A 22456-nucleotide genomic window follows, 5' to 3' on the forward strand; every position below is an offset into this window, starting at 1 on the left:
GAACTTCAATATGCAACTGAATAGCATATTCATATTGAAATACACCCGAATATTTTCGGCTGACACTCGTCAGGGGTAATCGTCAGCAACTATTAGGCATTCGCGGTATTTTGCAATGAATCATGTAGCCTAGAGAGAAAGAGAGTCGCACAGTCTGTGGAATCAGAAATAAATAATACTACCCTGCTGTGAAATTTGCATGGAAGTCAAAACACCACGGATACCGAACACAAACTCCGCAATTAATCAAACTATCGATATCCCGCCCTAGTCTTGTGACCATCCCATCACCTCGCAGCTTTATAAGATGAACCGACACCGAAACTCTGCACTCTGCAGCACATCAGCAGTAATACTGGTGTGCACCGAATCGGAACCACTTTAGCGCAAAAAAACGTAACTGTGATTTGGTCAAAACAGTTCAGATTTTGCTCGTTTACGAAATATTCCACTTTGCATACGGTCAAACGTGTGCATTCTTGTAATGCGATCGAAATTAAGCTTTAAAAACATTCAATGCCTTAATTAGAAGATCGAAAAAAAAAAACCAAAAAGACTGCAAGGGACTATAACTGAACATCGCAGATGCCATTATTTTCGTCACAATAAAATATATGTGAGGTAGTGGAAATAACAAAAGTGACGTATGTTGCATTCCATACTAACGAGTAGTATTCGAGTAAAGTCGTTTTTCGCAACGGTGCGACATGGATTCCTATTGTACGTCAATCATACTAAAGCGGGAAGACGAAACGGAATTTTCGTCGGAACTCTTGGGAATGTTTACTCCGCATTCGAAGTTTGTGAACAAGGGGCATAAGAAAGTAAGTTTTGTAGGAGACTACTCGGTTCCGAATGAGCCGCAATTCTGGTTTACCGGGTGCCTACCGCCGATATCCCTTGTCAGACGAATTGCCTCGATGGCTGGGACACCTGTGAAAATCTCCACGATGAAGACTCGCCGTTTCAGTGTGCGAATAACCACCCTTACTTGTGTGAGCTGTGTAATGTCTCAAGATTTTGCAATACTTATGCACATTAGGCTATCTCATTAGAGCGTTACAACTCGTCCAAATGTCGCTGTCGGATGGCGATGAAACTTCTCTACCGTCACGGACCGGCTGCACCAATGAAGAAATCAAACGACGAAGCAGAATTCCTAATACTCTGAATCTCACCATTCGACGGAGCAAGTGATATATATTTGGCAAACGTACATAGGTGGATATTGGCACAAATTGTTCGTTCGTCAGGAGTACCCGCTGTGTTCAAAATGGTCAGCAGGCGTGTGCGTTCATGCGTGGCTTCGGAAATCATCCCTCGCTCAGATACGACAGCAAGTTTCCGACACTCTTTCAGGGCATTCGAGAAATTCAATACGAATTTAAACCGATTGTTGATCATCAGGAACATGCTGATGCGTATCGGTAAGCGTGTGATAAGGTAGACCCGGGTATAGGCCTATGCAAGATTCGAAACCAACATCCTGAATTCCACTACCAATCCGCTCCTTAAGCCTACAATAATGTTGATATTTTCAAAAATTGAGATTACAAATTGAGATTGTAAATTCTGGTTCTGGGCTTAGCATATCTTTAGTGTCTCGCGGCAACTCTCGGCCGGAAACTAGAAAAAGTATCTAGTCTATAAACTAACATATATGGCATTGTTTATCATCAAGAAAACAGATCCCCCCCGTTCTATTTGTTCCTCCCGATTCAATTGCTCATGGCTACCGCTATACATTTTCATTCTCACCAGGAACTCATACACCAACATTCTAATTCGAAACTTTCGAGAACTTCATCAGGTTACATCACCGGCGGGAGAGAGGGGGCAAAGAGGAGCTAGAATGAGCATGTCTGCTGGGTCGACTTCAATTAAATCAAAAAGCGAACCGGGAGTAAGTTCAGTAGGCCTATATCGTAGGGTAGCGGTGGCCAACCTGCAACATGCCACATGCAATTTACGAACCATCGGGCGGGGTCCACGCTTGAATGTTGATGACCTTTTTTAGTTGTCCGATAGGCGCGAACCGGATTAGGTAACGGTGAAAACAATACGTATCATACTACGCATCAAAGTAGATAACATTTAGATGTCATGGAAATTCAGTGTGCGCAGTTATATGTCCAAGCCGCGCGAAGTGAGAAAAGTTGTTGAAGGTAAAATGAATTCGGTCAATAGTATTGTTACTTGCATATATTGCGGGTCTCCTCCGATGGGTTCAGATTGCAAGGACAGGACTAATCGGTGTCTGGACACATCAATATCGAAGGTTTCGCTCAACATGCGTCTATCATTTTGTTCCAAGGTTTCATCGCCGACGATCTTTTTGTGAGCGCAAACGCGAAGTCGCATGTTCTCTCGCGAATGTAGTTAGATTCGATTGTGGAAAATAGGCGTATTTTTCCTTATAATATTTATTTGGAGGAGTACCAATATCAAAATCAAGTAACCTATAGTGACTAATAGCTCTTTACTACTGAGCGTTGATGGTAATATCACTATAAGGGACAAAATGCGAATGCTGATTGTTTTTAGATTAGCCCACAAAGTAGTCCCAACAGAAAGGGTGCATCGTCTCCGTCCCCTGTGATTTATAGCGATCAGTGCCAGACTGGACCCATTGTCATTCTATCAGGGACGAACATCAGCTCTAAACAGCACGGCTTCTCTCCGTCAACAAGTAAATGGTTCAGTCTCTACTTCATGTCTAAGTAGCTTTATTAGTCATTGCCCATTGGGCTTGAATGACTGATTTGATTCCAATTCATAATATCGTCACCCGGTACACAGCAATTGAATTCTTCATGAATTGAGAGGGGGTATAGACTGCGAGTCATCTTGCTTCATCGCGTCGATGTTGGATGGGAGTTGAATATAATTTCCGTGAAAATGTGTCGTGCATTAAATACATTGTAGTCACTATAGAGATGTAATTTTGTTACTTGCTGGAGTTGAAAAGAATCCCTACATTACTTGAATAATCTCAATCAATAGTCGACTCGGGTTCGATTAGCCTGCTCGAAATCCTCATGCGACCGATCGTAGTTGTCCAATGTTGTCCATATTGTCCATGTACTTCAGGCGCTTGTCTTTTTCCAAAATCGACAATGGAGGTAAACACTGTTGGGTCGCGTTCATCACCGCATCGGCCTTTCGGGGAGCAATCAACGAAGGTAGCGTGCAAAAACACAGCGAAATATCGTTATTGTATATATATCATACGTTATTCTGCGATTCTTTTCGTGAGGCGGAACACTCGAAATCTGTGAAAAACAATGCGAAGCAACAGTCCGGTGATTTGTTATTTCTGAAGCGGAAGAATTACAACGGCCGAATGGAAGTGGTTAGCAGATCCAGGTCTGTGCAATCCACATGTAGTAATGACGGTAATCATACCAACTTCACTCTGCCATATTATATACCTAACGGTAGCGACAAAGCTATCCTCGCCTGCCGATAACGAACAGAGACAGGACGCGGTTAGTTTCCGATTTGCCAATTATCCCGAAATTACACGCGGGCAACACAGCCCAATGCGTATGCGAGGGCATTGTCATTTGATTTTCATAGAAGTCTAACAACCTATACTTTGCTTCTACCTACAAATAATTCGAATATATTATCCATGCCATGGAACGACTTATAAATAGGGCTGGGCAAAATCGAGTAGCTGAGTGATTCGATTCTGAATCACGTAATATGCTTCGAGTCGAGTCGAGTAATCGAGTATCACTCATTATGACGTCATAACTGAATGTAATAAGTCAAAGTTCAAATATGTACCGTTTATGCCACCATAAAGAATATAATGCCTCTTATATATCTCATAAATGATACTTTGGTATTATTTTGTCCATCCGATTTCATTCCACTTGGTGACAATTCGGTGGCATAATCATGATTTTGGAAATGTGCTACGTCCAGTAACTTTCCTAGCTTTGTACTATATGTTTCGTATGCTACGATACCGCCAATCAAGGTTTCAAGGCTTCAACAGTGAAAATTAGTATTGAAACTATAATTCTCGTTAATAAATTAACTTTCAGTGGCGAGGAGCGTATAATTTCAGTGCTCAAAAATATCGTATTTTACTACTCGACTCGAATCATTAAAATTAATACTCGATTCAGATTCGAGTACTCGAATCATTTTGCCCAGCCCTACTTATAAATGCAACTCTGTTGAGTAGAGCTACAATGTGAAATTATACGAATTACCCTATAACATAGTTACTTATGGTTCGGTCATAGCAGCATAAATACACGAGCGAATTGGTATTTGACGCCTCGTCTGTATTCCGCTGATTCTGTGACGTCACATTTTTTCAGCACGCACCCGTGACTTCGTGCACCTTGCGCGCACAATTAAAATTAATCAAACGTTTATGTCTGCGTTATAATGTAAACGCTGTATAGAGTTGGGTTCGTCATGCCAACGGGTATAAATATTACGGCGGTGAAACTACGTAGTACCAGCAAATGCGATAAAAATGAACTATATTATCATTATCGAGTATTCGAAATGTGTGAGATTTGGTATTGCTAAAGCGCGATATTTTTGTTTCAACAGCACAAAGGGACGGAATTGTCCCTCGCCGACAGCAACTCAGCGGACTTCGCCATTCGGAAAAGTACCGGTTCGCGTAAGGAGATCTTCGCCATCCATTCGCGGACGGAGAGATCCGTCGGCTGGGTTTCAAGGAGGTTGCAAATATGTTTGCAGCTATATGATATTTTGTACGCTAAATTGTCATTGTATGCTTCATTTAGGTAATCGATTCTTATCAATTGCTGTTGCCACGCACACAGTAGCATCTCCGTACCGCTCCAGTGCATCACATTCAGAAGAAGAGTTGTCACTCCGGGGAAATATGAGATGAAAGATGCTATATCCCCATAAATGACATATAGCAATCATTATAATCCGAATATCCTTGTGTTATCAAATGCGTATGAAAACTTGAAATACTGTTCCCAGATCTCTACGACTGCTGTTTCGCTAGTTTATGCATATACTTTATGTGTGAAATGAAGCCAAAATGTATAACCGATGTGCTACAACGCAACACAACAGATATGATAAAATTGACAGCATATTGTCCACAGTAAAAGTATACCGGCTGTCGTCTCATTACTTTCATCGGGATAGCGTATCCTCGGTTCCGGCGCTCGTCCGCCATTACGCCAACAAGACTAGCCTAATTTGTAATGGTGGAGAGAAATTCCTGGTGAAGGCTCCAGCTTGGTCACGTGACGCAGCTGGTTCGGAAGACGTCGGTTATAACACGACGCAATACAAACGAGCTATTAATTTTCCGATATAAGAATCCACCATTATAATTCTCAGCTCGTGGCATTGCTAAACATTGAACTTAAACGAATAAGCGGATGCAGTTGGTATGCATAAGCGTATCTCATTGAGAGCAGATTTAGGAATTGTGACAGAGGAAGTCTAGTTCCGCGCACGAGAGTTTTATGTTGGTAACTGACCACGGGCCACAGCAAGGAATGGTACTACCGAAAATCACCATCTCTATGCCCATTTTTCGTAAAGTAGGACATTTTCAGTCAGTACGAAGCTTGTAAGTGGTGGGCATGTGATGGACCATTCCATGGAAAAAGGTTTATAGGTGGGTAAAGAAGGGTCGTCTGGCTCGTTTTAATCCGCCGCCTTGTGAATCGAGTAACCTCACAGTTCAGATATCATGTTTGTTGATACAAAAAAGGCATTAGTTATGCGGCATTTAAATCACGTGATAGCGGAGGCACACGGCTGTCAAGTATTGTCGTATACGTTTGTGAAATTACTACCACTAAATTAAAGCTCGTACGCCGGGATAAAGACCGCGAGTGCTAAGAGAATGCTTTAGGTGAAGAGCAGTAGACGCAACCCCGATAGAAAAAAGGATGTCCGCACGCCTACCGACTCCCCGAAACAAAGCAGTGAACTCGTGGATTGGCTGTTGCTACGACGATTACGAGAAAAAGTTGCAAACGGGACTGGCAAAGAGGACGTCAATCACCGAGAGTAGGCGCATTAGTAAGAATATAGGTGATCGAGTTGGTAAACTAATTCTGCTTTAGTGAAAATGAGGGGTTCGTCAATTTAAGGCAGCAAATATATTGGAAACTCAAAACTTGAACGAATCAGCGCACCGTCCTCTCTAGACTCCGCAAAAGCTATAGTATTGACAACGCTATTCTTCACCGTAGAACTTGGGAAACACTGTTTAACAATAATTACTTTGAGCATCTTCATTAGTGCCGTGCGATAGCAGTGGTATGGTGTAAACAGAAGCAATTAAGAAGACTTTTCAGAGGGGATAGCTTTCTAAGTTGATATTGTATTTCATTGCTCGGCCGCCATACATTGATACGCGACCTGAGTTGTTACGTTTATTTTCAGAGTGGCCGCTGCGTACATTTTTGCTATAGCGAAATTACGTAATGGAAGAGAAAAGCACTGAAAGCGATCCGCGTCGACTCTTCATATTCATCCGCGCAAGAAAATGTTATGCATTATGACAATTTAGTGAACTTGCTTGCTATTCCACGCACGGGGGTATGACGATGGAGACGTGCTTCATCGTTCTGGGGACTTTCTAATCCCGCACACTGGATTTTGTTTGATGAGAAATCCAACTCACACTATGTGCCCCACCATCATTGTGTCCTGTGTGGGAGGGTTGACAATGGCCCAACTGACCCCAGTATTGTTTTCTGGATCTACCGACTGAACAAAGAGGCATGGAAAATATGCCAGATAATTTGTTGGCCCGCTATCAGTGGATATTTTTGTGAAATTACAACTCATACGGGTCATACAAAGGTCTGTGACGAAATGTTCACAGACGCTTGGCGCGCGTGCTTCGTTTCCGGACTGGCATAAAATCACACATTTCATCAATTCCAAACACATCCCCATCATCTACAACTCCCGAATTCTTCTGACTGCAATGCATATGAAAAAATACATGAATATTCTTAATTGGGCATTACATCTGGCATTTTCAATCACAGCGGTATGCGGTTCCCGTGTCCGTTCCGGCCCTCTTCGAGGTCAAATCTGTCTATTTCAAACAAAGCTATCCGCTGCTACTGTAAGGGAGGGGATTTATTGAACGATTGACCGTTCGACATCTCACGGGAACTGCGTTGACGCCAAAATTTCTGAAGTTTGATGCCAGGATACAAGCCAAACAAGGAAACGGCTCTACTTACAATGGCGGCATGTGAACGCTAAGCGTCGAAAGGCGCGCTTCGGTTGGTCGGCCATCTTGAAATTTTATCGAGTACTGTTGCTGCTGTTAGCGAGCGGAATTATTTTTAAAACGACTAAAGATTCAACGGAAAATGATACATCGGAAAGATTCTAAGGTAAAGAGGTATTTAGTTACTGTATATAATGATACTGGCTTTCTGTTCGTTCTACAACTTGAACTGTACTAGCCGTCGGTAGGTTAGCTTCTGGCTTGCGGTAGGCAGGAGCTTTGTTTCCGCATGCCGCTAACCACATATTGAGGTATATTTATTTCGATTTCAATGCTTTACCGCTATTTTTCTCCTAGATTAAAGTATCTTGAGCATCATGATAACAGGATATCATATTAACTGGAGTATGTTTTTATTGAACACGGGCAGCGACCGACTTAACGGCCGCGAGCGCTGCACTTCGTCTCCCGATCAATACGGGATGCCCGGAGTGGACATTAAATCCAACACACTGTACTAGTGATTGCGAAAACTAGTATTATTCAGTGATACACACTTTATTACTTGCAGACTCAATTCAAAGGAAATCATGTATTGTTTGGTGGGAGGTGAATGCATATCAAGTTTCGATTCATTTTATCATTTTGAGAAGTCTTTATTGAGTTCAAGTGTGCATCCCCATCACTGCTGCAGGTATAAATTTTGTTGTTGGCTGTGCTTGCTCAATGTTATCGATGCCATTTTTACCTCTGAATTGCGATACGGTAGTTAATTGCACATAGTAGCATTTGCATCAAAGCAATCAAGTTTGGAATTTGTACTTGCGTATTTCAATTAGCCAAAGCCCTATCTTAGTCGGTCGTAGTTGTGTGTTGGAGCTGATGAGAAATTGTGCAGAATGAAAAAAGTATAACTTTAATTTCTCGAGAACCCGTTGATTTATTGTAAAACCTTTAGAGAGCAGCACAAAATGTAAGTGGATTTTATATAACAATTTGCTCAAGCATATTCAACCTTTGTCGTCTGTTAGCTGTGTCTGTCAAAATGTATGTAGATTTGACATAGCTCTTTGCTCAATAATATTCAACCATTTGCAGTCTGTTAGCTATTCACTTGTTCTTGAAATAACTTGCATAATTGATCCAAGGAGTATTATTTCTCAATGGTGTGTTATGGTAGGGAAATGCAAAGTGTACAAGTACTTGATTTGCATCTCGAATTGAAGCTACTGTCACTAATTAAAATGTAGCATATCCAGATTAATAAGTATTTTCAAGCAATGATCAGGTATTATAGTATCAGACGCTGTGTTGTGTTGCTGTATTTTACGACTTCTACAATTATTTGTGATACTTCAATGAACGGGTCATTTTCCCATGACCTTCTTAGTGGCAATCAGATGAATTACAAGGTTAGCTGCATTGAAACATAGCTCATGTAAGCTCCTGATGTAACTCATTATACTCTTGCTATGTAGCTTCTGTTACTGCAGTAATGGTGACGATAGTGTCTGGAACTTTCGGGCTACATGTATTCATATATCAGTAAAGTTTTAAGAAATTTTTTGATACATTGTTGAACTGAAATGTCGTTAATTGCTTGTTTCAAGCATCTGACTTGAAGTGTGTGTCGCTTGAAGGTGAGCACTGGACATGGATGGAGACTCTGTAAGCTCACATCAAGATCAAATATCCCTTTATGGACTCTTCGGTGATTCGTCGACTACTCTGCAAGGCTTAAATGATCATCTGTGTTCCTCGTTGATGCAGCAATCACCTCCATGCGGAACGTCTTTTGCGACACCAAACACAATCGCAAAAGCTGTCATCAAGTCTCCAAAAGTACGAGGAATCAATTTACCTAGGGGTTGAACATTTGAGGCATTATTTCAATTTATCAGCTGCAGGCTCAAACTAACGGCGTGCAGCATGGCGGTGTTCTTCTGTCAGATCTCGCTGACCGTTCGCCAAGCGCTGGAAGTATAACTGCTGCTTCACTGTGCAATTTTGTCTCGTACGGAAATCAGCGCTGCACCAATTTGGTTACTTACAAAGGAAAAAGGTATGGTCTTATTCTTGGGTTCTGATCGGTTTTGTTAAAGTCAGTTCTGAGGTTGAGACACAGTCATGAATATTGAGTGGATTGATCAAGTACCAGAAATGAAATGACCTCATATCACACTGGAATGAAATGACTTTGAAGTGTGCTTTGCGGCGCGATATCAATATCAGTGCTACACAATCAATTTCAATTGATTATACTACCAGCACTTAGGTAGTTATTCTTCCTTTCTTTTAGGTATTGCAACCAGCATTCTGGAGAGTCGGTGTCTTTAGTTAAAAAGGCAATCTTCAAAAAGCCACCGTCTTCAATGAATCTGAAGCAGATTGATGGGTTCCTGCCCATTTCCAAATCCGATTTAATCAATGGAAATATCCGCCAGAATTTCATGCCATCGAGTTGTAATACCTCTATTCTGGCGGCTGTCTCAAAGGTTCGAACTACACCGTCTCATAGCAGTGTTGTGAAACAAAACGGAATTGACGTATCAGATAACGCGAAATATGCTGATCACAGTAATTCAAGTACTCAGAACAGCGAACAACCGGTTTCAGTTATGAAGAAGGTTGGAAAGACTATAACTGTCTGTACGAGACCTATGACCTTGAACAGAGATGACAACACTCCACCAAGAATGGTATCATCGACAGCAGCTTCCAACGTCATTAATCTAGCGAATGCGAGAAGTCCTATGAAGTCATTCGTGACAACTTCTAGCAAAGCATCGACACCGTCCTACAGCATCCCGTTTTATAAGAAATTGGAACCTGTCACAGTTTCATCACAAGGAAAGGAACCAAAGAACAGGCGTCTGCAAAGCAACTCGGCTCCCGCATTGAACGTAGCGGGACAGCATGCATCCACTTTAGCAGTGAATAAGGTGACCGTTTTTCTTCGCATTATGTAGGATTTTGATAGATGGTTGAACTTGGACTATGTTTTGAATTTTAGCTTATTCTATTCATTAAGTAATCTTCAATCAACTTGGGAAGAGGAATGTTTGTAAATACTTCGTCATTTGTTTGTGTGATCTTGCCCGCTGTGTCTTTGCAAGTAGACTCATGCAGTTTATTGTTGAAATTTTCAGCCCAGCGGTACTGACGAAACTCTCTTCAAGAAACTAATGGAGGTTTTAAATGGTAAAGATCTTACAATGGAAGAGCAATTATCTGCTTTACAGTCTTTGGGTGTTACTATTGTGCAAGGGCCTCTGGCTGCAGCAAGTGATTCTTCTAAAAAGTGGGTTATAGTATATTTGCATCATCTGTTATCTTGGCATGTGATTTACTTTCTTACAGAAAGCCATCTGGAATTGAGCGACCTGCTGTAAATATACCAGCTGAGAGTGAGTTGTGTCTTTTGTGACATGGTAGTGTTTAGTGTGTTCTGTTTGAGTACGAAGTATTGCAGTGTTGCGTGTATAATATTATGTATAATTTATATGCAAGCCTTGCATTGTAGGTATGTTAGGTAGATTTTTGTTCATAAGTAACTAATATGTATTGATTATTTGGTGTGGTGCGGCTGTTATTGATATGATTGTGACTGATATGATATGATTTATGACCCGCTGCTGTAAATATACCAGCTGAGAGTGAGTTGTGTCTTTTGTGACATCGTAGTGTTTAGTGTGTTCTGTTTGAGTAGGAAGTATTGCAGTACTGTGTGTATAATATTATGTATAATTTATATGCAAGCCTTGCATTGTAGATATGTTAGGTAGATTTGTGTTCATAAGTAACTAATATGTATTGATTATTTGGTGTGGTGCGGCTGTTATTGATATGATTGTAGGCGGTAGCAACCTTGATAAAAAAAAGGGCGTTTGGCTTATTCGAGTGTTGTGAATGATTAATCCGTGCTCAATGTGTTTCAGGATCTTCAAGTAATTTTGGTCTACCTGCAGGCAATGTGAATCATCCGGTGACGAGCCTGAACGAAAGACTGGATTCTAATAACCGCATTCGTTTGCAGCAAGTTGCAGGTGCTGAAAATGTTCCTGGAACTTTGAAAAAGGTAGATATGTGTTTGCGAATACATGATTTATTATGCAATTGGTGTTGCTGATTTGAAGTGGGCATACGGCAGTCTCATTTGACCTTTTACAGGTAAAGAAGAACAGCAGTAGTAAACCTGCTCAAAAAAGGAAACAGGTTTGTTTTGTTAGTTACTTAGAGTTGCAATTATTACGACACCAAATGTCTGATAATGTTAGAAACAAACTGATGACTCTTCCGCCAAGAGAGGCAAGTTCGATGGGAAAAGCACTGATAACAGCACAAACAAGAGAAGATTAAAAACGCCAACTGATAAAACCAAACTCAAAAAGGTAGGTGCCTGTGAAATTTGCATTCCCAAGTATTTCTCCTGATCGTCGATATGTCGCAGAATGCTGTGCAGACGAGGTTATCAATTCTGAGTGCGAACCCTCCCGCCAAGTTGATGACAGTGTCGTCGTCTGCGCCGTCCCCGTTTAAGGCACTGTCTCGATACATGAACGAGAAAGCCGCCCTAGAAACGGACCTCTTTGCAGACAGGGTTGTTGAAGTTGAAAAGAATTTGCCCAGAGCAGGTATGTTGTTGTGCTGGTTTATAATGTTGGTCGATGCATGATACTCGAAGTGAGTTGACAATTTCGACGCTTCATTACGCAATATATTGACAGATAAAGGAAAGGCGTTGAAACAACGCTTGCTGAAGAAGCACGTCAGTAAAAAACACGTAAAACCCGACAAGGTGAAAATAAACTACAAGCAGTGCTTGGAAGATTTGGACAGGGCAGAACCGTGGAAGACATTTGCGGCGGCAAAAAGTTTGCTCGGACTATTAACAGAAACGAAACCAACGCTGAAAGGTGTTCATCATGAACGGATTATAGATAAACTGTGCATGTCATCGGAGGATACTGTAACGTTATGTAATCATGACGCTGACGACATCTCAACTACCTCGGCAAGGTACAGTGTGTTTTTCTCTCTATTGATCGTACGTCGATTTCAATGTTGTATTGATCGACTTTAGTGATGGGAAAGCTGCCTTTACTCTGGACACATTGTTAATGAAGGATAAGTATAGGACGTTGTCAGAAGAAATTAATAGGGAGGAGTACGAGCTTGGGATGTTATCGGAGTGTTTCAACGAGAATGCGACTCTAACAATGCAGACCGTGAACTCGTACCTTGGAGGAAAGAGTGCCGCCAGGTGTGTGTAAAGTATTAACGTATTTACAGCGATGTGTGTGGCCGAAATGAGTGTGTTAATCTTTCATTTCAAGTTTAAGACGCGAGTCATCGATATTTCAATCGTTCTGAACTCAACGTAGAGATTTTGTTTTATAAGCTGTTCTTGTGACTTTACAGAGTTTTAAAGAAATCTACCGCACCGCTCCTTTGTCAATTGTCTTCCGAAGAAGGGCTGAAATGTTGCAAAAAATCGTTACCCTACGCCGATTACTGCAAGGAGCATATATGGCATTGCGAGACGCAGTTTTTGTACAAGCTGGGCCACGACATGAAAACTGTGGCTGACGTAAGCCCGGAACCGACGGTAAGTTTGTTTTCATCTTGCGTTGCTTTTATTCAACCGAAAAACGGGATGTCCGGTATTTCTTGTATCTGGGTGATAATGGAGTTGATTTGCCAGCCAGTTGTTTTGACAAATAGTGTTCATGACATCAGTCATGTTCATTACAAAGCTTGCTCAATGCTCAGTCATGAATTTGAGAAATATCTCTCTCTCTCTCTGGTCTTGTATTTCAACTAGTTCCATCTCGCAGGTGAAGCGCGCAAAGAAACGCGCGAAACTTCTGCCGCTTATCAAAAAATACAAGAAAAAAAAGAGGAAGAAAGTCGAGCAGCAGGACGAATCCAAGGGAGCCTCGCAGACTCTGGATGCATCTATCAACCAGGTGGATGTTGTAGAATTTTGCCACGAGAGGTTCTGAATTATTATCCCGGTTAGAGGGCCTCGATGATGTTCAATTTTTTCACTCGCATCAAGCAATTTCCCATGGAAGTGCCTGCATATTATGTAATCAATTTTTCTAATTATTGTCAGTTATTGAGGACATTGATTCACGGGCTTCCTTCATTATTGCGATTACCCAACACAAAGCACATAAATTATTTTGATGTTGGTCAATTTTTTGAATAATTGTCACTCATTGATGACATTTAGTCATGGGCTTCCTTCATTTTTGTGAATACAAGGCAAGATTTTAAGACATTTCGACATTTGGTTTATGTGAATTCATGTCATATTTACTAAATGTAACTCTACCTTTTTGTACTCTTGCTCAGTTTCTGATATATCCACGTTAGATTTATGTAACAATATGGTACGTTCCAGGTTAATTACCAGAACAGAAGTTCTAATCATATCGCTATGCAACAAAGTTCAAATCGCTTTGATAATAATTCGTCGATCTCGAAGACCGCGGGAACGCGCTTGAATCCGGAAATCGGCGACGCCAAACGATCGGATAGCAGCGACGACGATCTGAATCTCATGAGTACGTCGTCGTTGAATTATTTATGAGCGCGAACGCTCTTGACTTTGCAATTTGCCGTTTCAGCTAACGAGATTATGCTGAGCGGGGTGCTGGATAAATGGCAGGATGACGCTCAGGAGTTTGATCTCTTTTCTGGTGAGTTTCTTCCGTCGCGTCCGATGTAATGCAATGCAGTCTCATCATTGCGTTACTTGCGAAGGTCAAAGTAATTGACATTGCTGCGTTTGTAAGTAGATGCTTTTCAAGGCTTGCAAAAACTGTTTCAAGTAGAAATATGTAGTGTGAATATGAAGTACTCAAGCATGTAGTTTTAAAAAAGTAATTATGTCTACTTTCGCTCAAAAAGCCGTGAAACAGTAGTGGAAGTAGGCTAAAAGCATATCACTTGCATTGTTGCATATATAATTGAATAGTATATTTATATTGAAATAAACCCGAATATTTTTGGCTGACACTCGTCATGGGTAATCATCAGCAACTAGTAGAGAATTGAAAATAACCTTGTACATCAACAATCGTATCGCTTAAGCGCAATCTCTTCGCCTTGATTATTCGAAATTTCATGTCGGTAAAGTCATATTTTGTGATACGATTGTTGATGCGTTGTTCATGATTCTTTCCAATTCTCTACTAGTTGCTGACGAGTTTCGGCAGAAAATATTGGGGTATATTTCAATATGAATCTATTAGTCAATTGTACATGAGATACTGTACCTCCAAGAAGGTCTTCATATTCACACGAGTACTGCAAAGTATGCTGACCGCCACTAATTTTGGCATGTGTGCATGTTGACCCGATTTGTGCCGCTGTTTATACGGGCGTGTGTAGTACTTTGCGCTAAAAAGTGTGAATGATTTCGCAATGGAAATCCTAGTGCCGTGACTACTTCGGGACTCAGCTTGGCGCTGATGTTTTCACAGAAAAGAACGCGGAAGAACTCGAACGCGCCCTGCTTCTGGCCGCCGCCGCCTCCCCCACCCCCGACGATCATCCCGAGCAAGCCCCTCTCGGTAGCGGGCCCCACGACTCCAAGCCAAACTTGAACTCTGAACTCTTGACAAGCCCCATGATGAACGGCTCTCCAGACGCTATCGTGAACTGCGACGCCCCCAAATCTGACGAAGACCCGCCGTCGTTGGACGGCTTCGATCGGTCGCAGATAGCGCACTACACTTTCGGCAGTGCGGTGGCGCGGTCCGTCAAGAAAGAGTGCGCCGGTCAGGGGTTCGTCTCGACGGACGCAGTACCGCCCTTGATTTCTGCCGAGGACCTGCAGGATCTGGAGGGCGTGCTGGAGAGGTTGGATGCGGAGGCTGCGAACTCGCCCAAGCTTCCTTCATCGCCTGCGGTGGATCAGTATACAAGCATGTTGGCGCGGCAGCTATCGCAGGTGGGCTATTCGCCGCGATTATTGACGTTTGCTTACAGTCTTCGGGATTTTAACTAAAGCCCGACTGATTATAATATCGTCTTACTAGTTTATTTCATGTTAAATATAGCGATTGCTGTAGAGCTGTTCAAATGAAAGATCCGATATCTGTCACGGTCTAGTCTTTACCTTTGTGTCGTTCCTGCGGCTATTATGACCTGTGGTGAGCACTGAAATTAATACGATGATATAAGCAAGCGAGTGCAAAAAGGGGCAGATTTCATAAATATGGAGAATTTAGTTTGGCGAGTTGCAGTTTCAATATTGGCTTGTCTTGGAGCCTGTGAAACTATCCTACTGTCTCCTCGTTAAGAACGCCTGACCTGCACAATCGGTCGCATATGTTATGCCGGAAGAATGTTTGATGTTTTACATGGCGAGCCACAGTTAATGCTGGATTTGCGTTAACACAGGAGGTCGAGTCAGAATCGTTGATGCTCGAGTCGGTATCCTCCGTCGTGGCTACGTCTTCGGGACCCAGTCGCAAGTCCCGAACTGGCACGGTTTCTACGTCATTCACCCTGACGGCACCCAGCAGCTTGGCGCCCGCGACCCCGCCGTTGACCAGGACGATATCGGGGATGTCCTTTTCCGGGATGGTGCCGCGATCTCCGTCCGGACAGTTTTGCGAGCTGGGCACAGCCATCAACGTGATACCGCCTCCCGCCTCTTCGCCCGTCCAAGTGAAGAACAACGCTCAGTTGCAGAAGACGTCGTCTGCGAGTCTGAGGAATAACGCGACGAACAAGACTGTGAACGTGCTGCCACCGCCGGGTTAGCTTGCGGCCTTGATTTTTTTAAGTCGTATATTTTTCCGGAATTTTCTTCTTGTGTCGTTTTTTTTGGTCAAATTCCATGTCGCGACGGATGCCCACTGTCACGGGCAGAGATCACGGTCATAATTGTAAAACAGTATGCATCAGTGGTTCCCAACCATTTTTGACTCATCAAGCTCGACGCAAATTTTCACCCTCCATATTTTCAGAACCGAAAAAGAGGACATAAAATAAACAGGAAATTTTAGAAAACTCAACTCTGATCGCTGGTGAATCGACTAAAAAAAGGGTCAATTCTTTGATATTGACTCGCGTAAGACACGTATCCAAGATAATCGTACCTTTTTTCAGTCAAGTTTCTAGGCAGATCTGGAACAACCCGTTTTCGGGTTCATTTCGTGCCGATTTGTCGAGTGTGGGCGTTCTAACATCTTCGCTCCCTTCGTTATTTTCGTCCCCCCCCCCCCCATTTCTCAAAATCGATATCGGCTACGTTGGGAACCACTGTCCTCGGTCATTCAATTTTAATTTGAAGTATCGATTTTTTTGTCGCGCATTGATCCGTCATTCAATCTGTTGCAAGATTCTGAGTGAAAATGTTTCGGTAAAGTTTATGACTGAAAAATATCCTGCTGTTAGCCGCCTCATGACTACAAAAAAGGGCATCTGCCTCACTGAGATAAGGACTAGTTGCAGAGCTACCCGGTCAACACTTCCACCCAGCCGCGTCACAGTGAATTAAGTCAAAAAAAAGGACGGATCTAATAAGTAAAGGAGTAATTTTACAGTTGAATTTTAAAAATTGGCCTTCCACGATCCCCTTTAAAACTGCTCTGCGGACCCCAATTTAACAAGCGCTGATCTGTTGGTGAGCTAGAACCATCAATACGGGCCGAAGACCAAGCCTACCGCAACGGACCAGTTGTGCAATGTGCACGATAACCTCGTTTGACCACGTTTTCATTTCCAGGCATGCAAGGCCAAGTGGTGACTTCTGGCGCGGTAACCGCGGCTTCTCTTGTCCACAAAGTCAAGGCGACAAAGTCTTCTGTCGCGGCGAATTTGCACCTGTCCGCCGGCAACGTGTGTCGCGCGGTCGCCAAAACGCAGCAGATTCCGAAAAATCACGCGGTCCCGTTCGGCATCATGCAGTCGCAGCAGTCTCAGAGCGGCAACGTCATCAAAGTGATTGTGCCGTCCGGGGCCATTATAAACGGAGCTAACGGCCAGCAAGTGAGTGTGTGTGTGGCGCAGAGATGACCGGATTTAATATTTTCAAAGCCATAGTCAGCTTGGTGCCATATCCAGTTCTGGTAATGGTTCAATTTTGTTCAAAAGTCTCATGAAAACTGGAAATGGTTAAAGATTCATTGTCCAAATCTGGCCGTTTGAATAGTATATTCATATTGCAATGAGCCCGAATACTGTCGGCTGACACTCGTCAGTGGTATTCGTCAGCAACTAGTAGAGAATTGAAAAAGAACATTGTATAGCAACAACCGTGTCACCATGACATCACCGGCATGAAGTTTCGAATAATCGGGGCGTAGAGATCACTCAAGTGCAATGTATTATTTTTAGTTGGTATTAGAACTATTTTCACAAACTAGGTTGGCATATTTTGATAAAAGTAGACTCCAAGGCACACAAATGAAAGTGTGAACGGCCTCTAACGACGACGCGAAATCCGTAGCCTCGATAATTTTTCGCACGAACAAGATTATCCAATAGATGTTTGCCAATGGCAGAATTCATGACCTTCGCCTGTTCTCAATCGAGCTTCAAGGCCAGATCTATTTCATTTTTGTTGTTCAATTCCGTGTTGATCTCTAGTGTGACAGTATAATTCCGCTGGCGCTGACTTGATCGGGTTTTAATTTGCAGAACATGCTGCTGATACCGGTCAGCGCTCTGATGAAGACGAATCTGCAGTCGGCCGGTCAGAACGTGTTGACCAGTCCGGGCCAAGTCGGCCCCTCCCACGGTTCGATCGTCAATGTCAAGCCGCAGCTTAACAACCTTCCGGTGAGCGATTGTCTTTCGATGGTCGTGCGTGTTTGTCAAGTTTTTGCTTTATGGGTTTTATAGACTACTGAATGCTATCTGTCTGGCATGGTTCCAGTGTGCGGTGTACATGATGTGTAACCAGAGGCTGTCAGTAACAGAACTTATGCTTTTCGGAGTGCTAAGTAGCTTTTGATTACTTGCACTACTTGTTTGGGCGGCTACATTTTTGTACTACTTACAGTTCTACTTTCAGCAAAACTACTTTCTATTTTTTACTCTTTGGATTTGAAAAAGTGAGAAGTAGTTTTGCGGTTTCATCGCTGTTATGAGTGAAATTGCCGCAGTATCATAATAACTGAATATATTTGCAGTTCATTGTGTTAATCGCAAAGATAGGCTACATCATGCCATTTCGAAAATAGCCTCCGACTACTAAAAGTATGCAGCCCCTCGACTAAATCTGGTCGTTGAAACTGCCTAATTGGGTGAACGTTCCATTTTCTACTTCTACTTGATGTAGTTTTTACACGTCTCAGTAGTTTCTACTTTTGATTGAGTGGCAATTAATGTTATTACTTCCACTTCTAATTGAATAACAACTTGACCAACTGACCATCTCCATGCATAACAGCAACGTATATTTCTTTCACAGTCGGGCCAGCAATTCATAATTGTCAACAATGGCAACGCGAGCATGGGACAAACGCATCTTACTCTCGTACAAAAGCCGGGAGCTGTGAACGCGCAGCAAGGTATCGTCATAAAACAGCAGGGCGCCAATTTGAAGGACGCAAACGCCTACGGTACGTTGTAGTACTGTCTCGTTGGTGCCGTCTGGGTTATTTGCATTTTTTTAATTTCGGAAATGCAGTGAGAAGGCATTTGAGTCAAGACCAGGCGAGTCAGATAAGCAGTTTGAACGCGGCTACGAATATGCAGATGAAACAAGGGAGCGTTCGTTTGGACCAAGGTACGTCGATGTGTTCGTTGCGAGAATCGGGTTTACTTTATCTTGAAACTACTCGTGTAATTATCGGTTTGTTATGGCATCGAGACTTCTCTCTGGCTATATCAGTCCGAAGAACGTAACTGCAATGCATTACTATAGATATTTTATTTTAGGAGATTCTTGGAGGTACAGAATTTCAATATGCAATTCAATTCTACATTCACATTGAAGTAAGCAGTGATATTTTATACAGACACTCGTCAGTCAGAGGTAATCGTCAAGAACTGGTAGATAATTCAATAGAACTTTCTATATCAACAATCAGTCGTATTACCAAATATGTTATTGTGGTTTTTCCCAATCCATGTTTAAAGTTTTTTTCATTGTTCACAAGACAGCGTACGTTGATCATAATACTTGAACCATCGATGTCGTTTGGCGAATCCTGGCTGTAACTGTTAGGGGTAGGTACAGGTTAGGATTAGGGGCCAGCAAGCACGAGTAGATTGGTAACCAAATACAGTATTGTGTGGAATCAAAGCCTTTTATCGTCCACACTTTATATTTTTCAGGACGCATAGTCTCCACTTACGCAGTCTCCGCCGCGGCGCCGATGATAGTCAGCTACGCTAGCGCGACGACCGCACCGCCGAGCCAAGTGACTAAGGTGGTTGCGGCCAAAGCGGGAAAAATGACGGCCGCCCGCAACCAAGGCGGCCGCCGAAAGGGCAAGAACACCCCACGCAAACCAAAGGCTCGTTTCGACCCGATAACGCGAAAGTATGTCCCGGTGACTGACGCGGTCGCGTTGACGACCGTCGAAGCTGTCCCGATCGCAGTGCCGACGACGACGACAATAGCAAACAGGAAAGAGAGTTTGATCAAGTTCAACGAGTCGAGGTTGAGCATTCAGAGCAAGGTGCAGCAGATCGACTCGGTACTGTCGTCATTAAACGCGGCGGCGTCTAAGGTACAGCAGGACCAGGCCAAAGTCCGGGCCAGTAAGGCAGTCACCTCCACGGCTAATTTGTGCGTTCAGGCAAAGGCAACGTACGCAAAGACTTCGGACTTATCGTGCAAGACGCAGAAATCAAAGCCGCAGGCGCCTGTGAGCAACGCAGTGACTCTGATGCAGGTGCGGAAAATGACTGCAAATATTTCCGATTTGAAATCACGTATGAAAACTGTGTCAGCCCCAGTGTCTGGTGGTGTGGTGTCTACTTCAATATCGGGCGTGGCTAATCCTGCGCTAAACACTGGGACTGTGCACTGGAATCGTACGACCACCGCGGGTCCAGGCGTTTCGTCAAATGGAGTGACCGTGCCTGTGTATATTACAGGCGCTATCCCTGCAAACTCTTGGGGTGGCGAGTTGACCTTGGGAAAGTCTTCGATCGGTGCCACCCTGCCGGTGATATTACCGGCCCGTAAAAGCAACGCGTTTTCATCCCGGCTTGTCGTGAGTAACGTTGTCACGCCTGCTCTAGCAAAGATGTCAACCACCGGTCCTGGGGCGATGTTAAAGCGTTCCCTGATATCTATGCCGCACAGTCTGGTCACGGTGCCGAAAACAAAAATGACGACGTCCGCCGTGCCGAAAATGGTTGAAAAATCGATGCTGGCCCGATCCAATCATACTGTCAGAATTGCGCTCGGGAAGACTGCGTCTCAAAATACGGAAATTTCTCGTGTCTTGACCACTGTCAGTGATGTGGTGTCCGGTCTGACCAGCCCGGTGACGTCGTCGACTATGGGTGTGAATACGTTGTCGGCCGCGGTTCCGAGCGTTTCAAAATCTGACGAGCCTGGTCGTTAATTTGTCCGTGATATATATATATCTATATATTCTACATCGGTGGTTCACAAACCAAAGCGGGGCGAAAACGTTCGAAGGGCGGTTCCCAACCTTTTTGTAATTGCCGCTGAAAGGAATAATAGTCGCGGCACCTTGGTAGTAGGAGCACCTAAAAATGGCTATATGATGTTTGTGACTAAACGAGGTAAAATTTCGGTCAAGCCTCTATTCCCTAATGCTACTCATTTATTTTATGTCTTTACCTCATTTTCTCGCGGCGCCCCTTCCAACTGACACCCCTGTTGAGAACCACTGCGCAAAACGTGCATTCAATTCTATTAGATTAGCTGTTTGGTTCCTGGCCTAGTTCAATTTGTAATGGCCCGATGTTGATAAAAACGCAACTCAGTGCTCGTCTCAGGCCCGCAAGAGGTGAAAAGGATCGAATCAACTTGCTTATGAATTCTCTCCAACTTTGCAGGAACGTATCGTTTAAGTAAATTCAAAAACTACGTAGCACTTGACAGTAATAAGTGTGCGAAAATTAGTATTTCGGCCATAAAACACTGTTGAGGTTTAAGCATTGGATTTGGTCTGTTTGAGTACTACAGCATGATAGAAGTAATTCACTACTGATTACCTCTAGCTGTTAGGGAGGCGACAAAGATATATCAATCTTGATAAGGAGGAGATAGTCAAAAAGTTAGGGAACCACTGGTCTATGTCATAGCCTGATGTGGCACAGCGGTGCCCATGAACTTGTTCGGTGCTGAATTTTCGTTTTATTGAGTGTATTTTTCTCTTTTTGTATTTTCTACGTTGATTCTTCTATTCTGCCATTACGTAAACTGTGACCGTTCGGCAGCATATTTGTTCGCGAACTGACATTGACCGTACCAAGCGGTACTCCCGATTTCACGTTGTTATTGGCTTGTCGTGAATAAAGTTTGTGCAATACTCCGCTTGTTGACGTGTCTGGCGGGTTATGGAGAGGCCCTCTTGTGGACAGAGTTGGACAACCAGAAAGGATCGGCATTTCCAAATCAGATTGGAATCAGAACAACCATGTTCGCAAAAGAAATTCGTCATCAATTCTGAGTTCGTCCTCATCAACTTGGGAATGGTGAAGGCCTGTACACCACGCTTGGCTTAATGCAGTCGTGCTGCTTACCGTAGCAACATCATCTACTGAGTTGCGGAAATCCCTCTGCTACTTAAATCCCGGTCCCTGGCGCACCAGACTGATCAGATGACACACGCCATATGCGTTCTAACCCTGATCCATATACTCATTGCTCATGTGTCCGTCCACGGGCCCGAGTTACCATAACTGCTTATCGTACCCAGGACCGTAACTGCCGCACCCCGAAACCCCCAATAGGAGGGGGCCCAAAATTATTTCGTGAATTAGCATAAATTATGGAGTATTTTTTGAAAAATTATGCAACTTTTTCAGAATTTTTTCGCGCTTAGCGCGATTTCAAGTTGCCAAATATCTTCATTTTGGGGTACTCTTCCCCAAAGAAAAATTACGCAAGATTTCTAGAAATGGGCAGATCGGCGCTGGCCATTACCGCGACACGATGCACCAAGACATATAAAGTTTTAGGCCATGTAACATGCGACTCCAAGAAGTGTGCCAGAACGATCGGAAGCGAGAAAACCTTGGCCGAAAAGGACTGCCCTTTTGCTGACCGAAAACTTCGTT

At 43.2% G+C, this 22456-nt stretch overlaps 2 protein-coding genes across 5 annotated transcripts; both read left to right on the top strand.

Moving 5' to 3' along the window:
- The first annotated feature begins 642 nt into the window (after positions 1-642).
- Positions 643-5119, top strand: LOC145433353 (uncharacterized). The gene is made up of 10 exons (XM_080310437.1): positions 643-824; positions 908-993; positions 1056-1193; positions 1254-1427; positions 1762-1903; positions 2545-2689; positions 3091-3182; positions 3257-3366; positions 4579-4712; positions 4779-5119. The coding sequence occupies exons 1-10, from the start codon at positions 708-710 to the stop codon at positions 4886-4888; spliced, it is 1248 nt and encodes a 415-aa protein (XP_080166563.1). The 5' UTR covers positions 643-707; the 3' UTR covers positions 4889-5119.
- Positions 5120-5466: 347 nt separating this feature from the next.
- LOC145433351 (uncharacterized) lies at positions 5467-21705 on the top strand. 4 transcript variants are annotated; one of them, XM_080310431.1, is made up of 25 exons: positions 5468-6036; positions 6415-7385; positions 7791-7913; positions 8860-9061; positions 9121-9281; positions 9519-10161; positions 10369-10520; positions 10580-10626; positions 11158-11297; positions 11390-11434; positions 11497-11610; positions 11670-11853; positions 11947-12238; positions 12303-12482; positions 12641-12827; positions 13057-13188; positions 13629-13791; positions 13855-13926; positions 14713-15182; positions 15635-15995; positions 16968-17230; positions 17882-18022; positions 18657-18807; positions 18876-18974; positions 19526-21705. In XM_080310431.1, exons 4-25 carry the CDS (start codon positions 8873-8875, stop codon positions 20767-20769), a joined length of 5430 nt encoding a protein of 1809 aa, XP_080166557.1. In that variant the 5' UTR covers positions 5468-6036; positions 6415-7385; positions 7791-7913; positions 8860-8872; the 3' UTR covers positions 20770-21705. The 4 variants fall into 4 exon arrangements, with proteins under 4 accessions (XP_080166561.1, XP_080166558.1, XP_080166557.1 ...); XM_080310435.1 differs by having other exon boundaries at positions 5467-7385; positions 9127-9281; XM_080310433.1 differs by having other exon boundaries at positions 5468-7385; positions 15635-15991; positions 16967-17230.
- Positions 21706-22456: the final 751 nt, after the last annotated feature.

Source organism: Botryllus schlosseri, chromosome 2 (genome assembly GCF_051294905.1).
Source record: "Botryllus schlosseri isolate E-star chromosome 2, Bs_hap1, whole genome shotgun sequence".
Lineage (NCBI taxonomy): Eukaryota > Metazoa > Chordata > Ascidiacea > Stolidobranchia > Styelidae > Botryllus > Botryllus schlosseri.

Bases quoted from the DNA above. Each gene is read 5' to 3' on its own strand.
- LOC145433353 (XM_080310437.1), top strand. From the start codon at position 708: ATGGATTCCTATTGTACGTCAATCATACTAAAGCGGGAAGACGAAACG. The intron at 994-1,055 runs GTGTGAGCTGTG...CTATCTCATTAG, and splicing joins GCGAATAACCACCCTTACTT to AGCGTTACAACTCGTCCAAA. The intron at 4,713-4,778 runs GTTGCAAATATG...TGCTTCATTTAG, and splicing joins GTCGGCTGGGTTTCAAGGAG to GTAATCGATTCTTATCAATT.
- LOC145433351 (XM_080310432.1), top strand. From the start codon at position 8,873: ATGGATGGAGACTCTGTAAGCTCACATCAAGATCAAATATCCCTTTAT. The intron at 10,162-10,368 runs GTGACCGTTTTT...TGAAATTTTCAG, and splicing joins CCACTTTAGCAGTGAATAAG to CCCAGCGGTACTGACGAAAC. The intron at 18,023-18,656 runs GTGAGCGATTGT...TTTCTTTCACAG, and splicing joins CGCAGCTTAACAACCTTCCG to TCGGGCCAGCAATTCATAAT.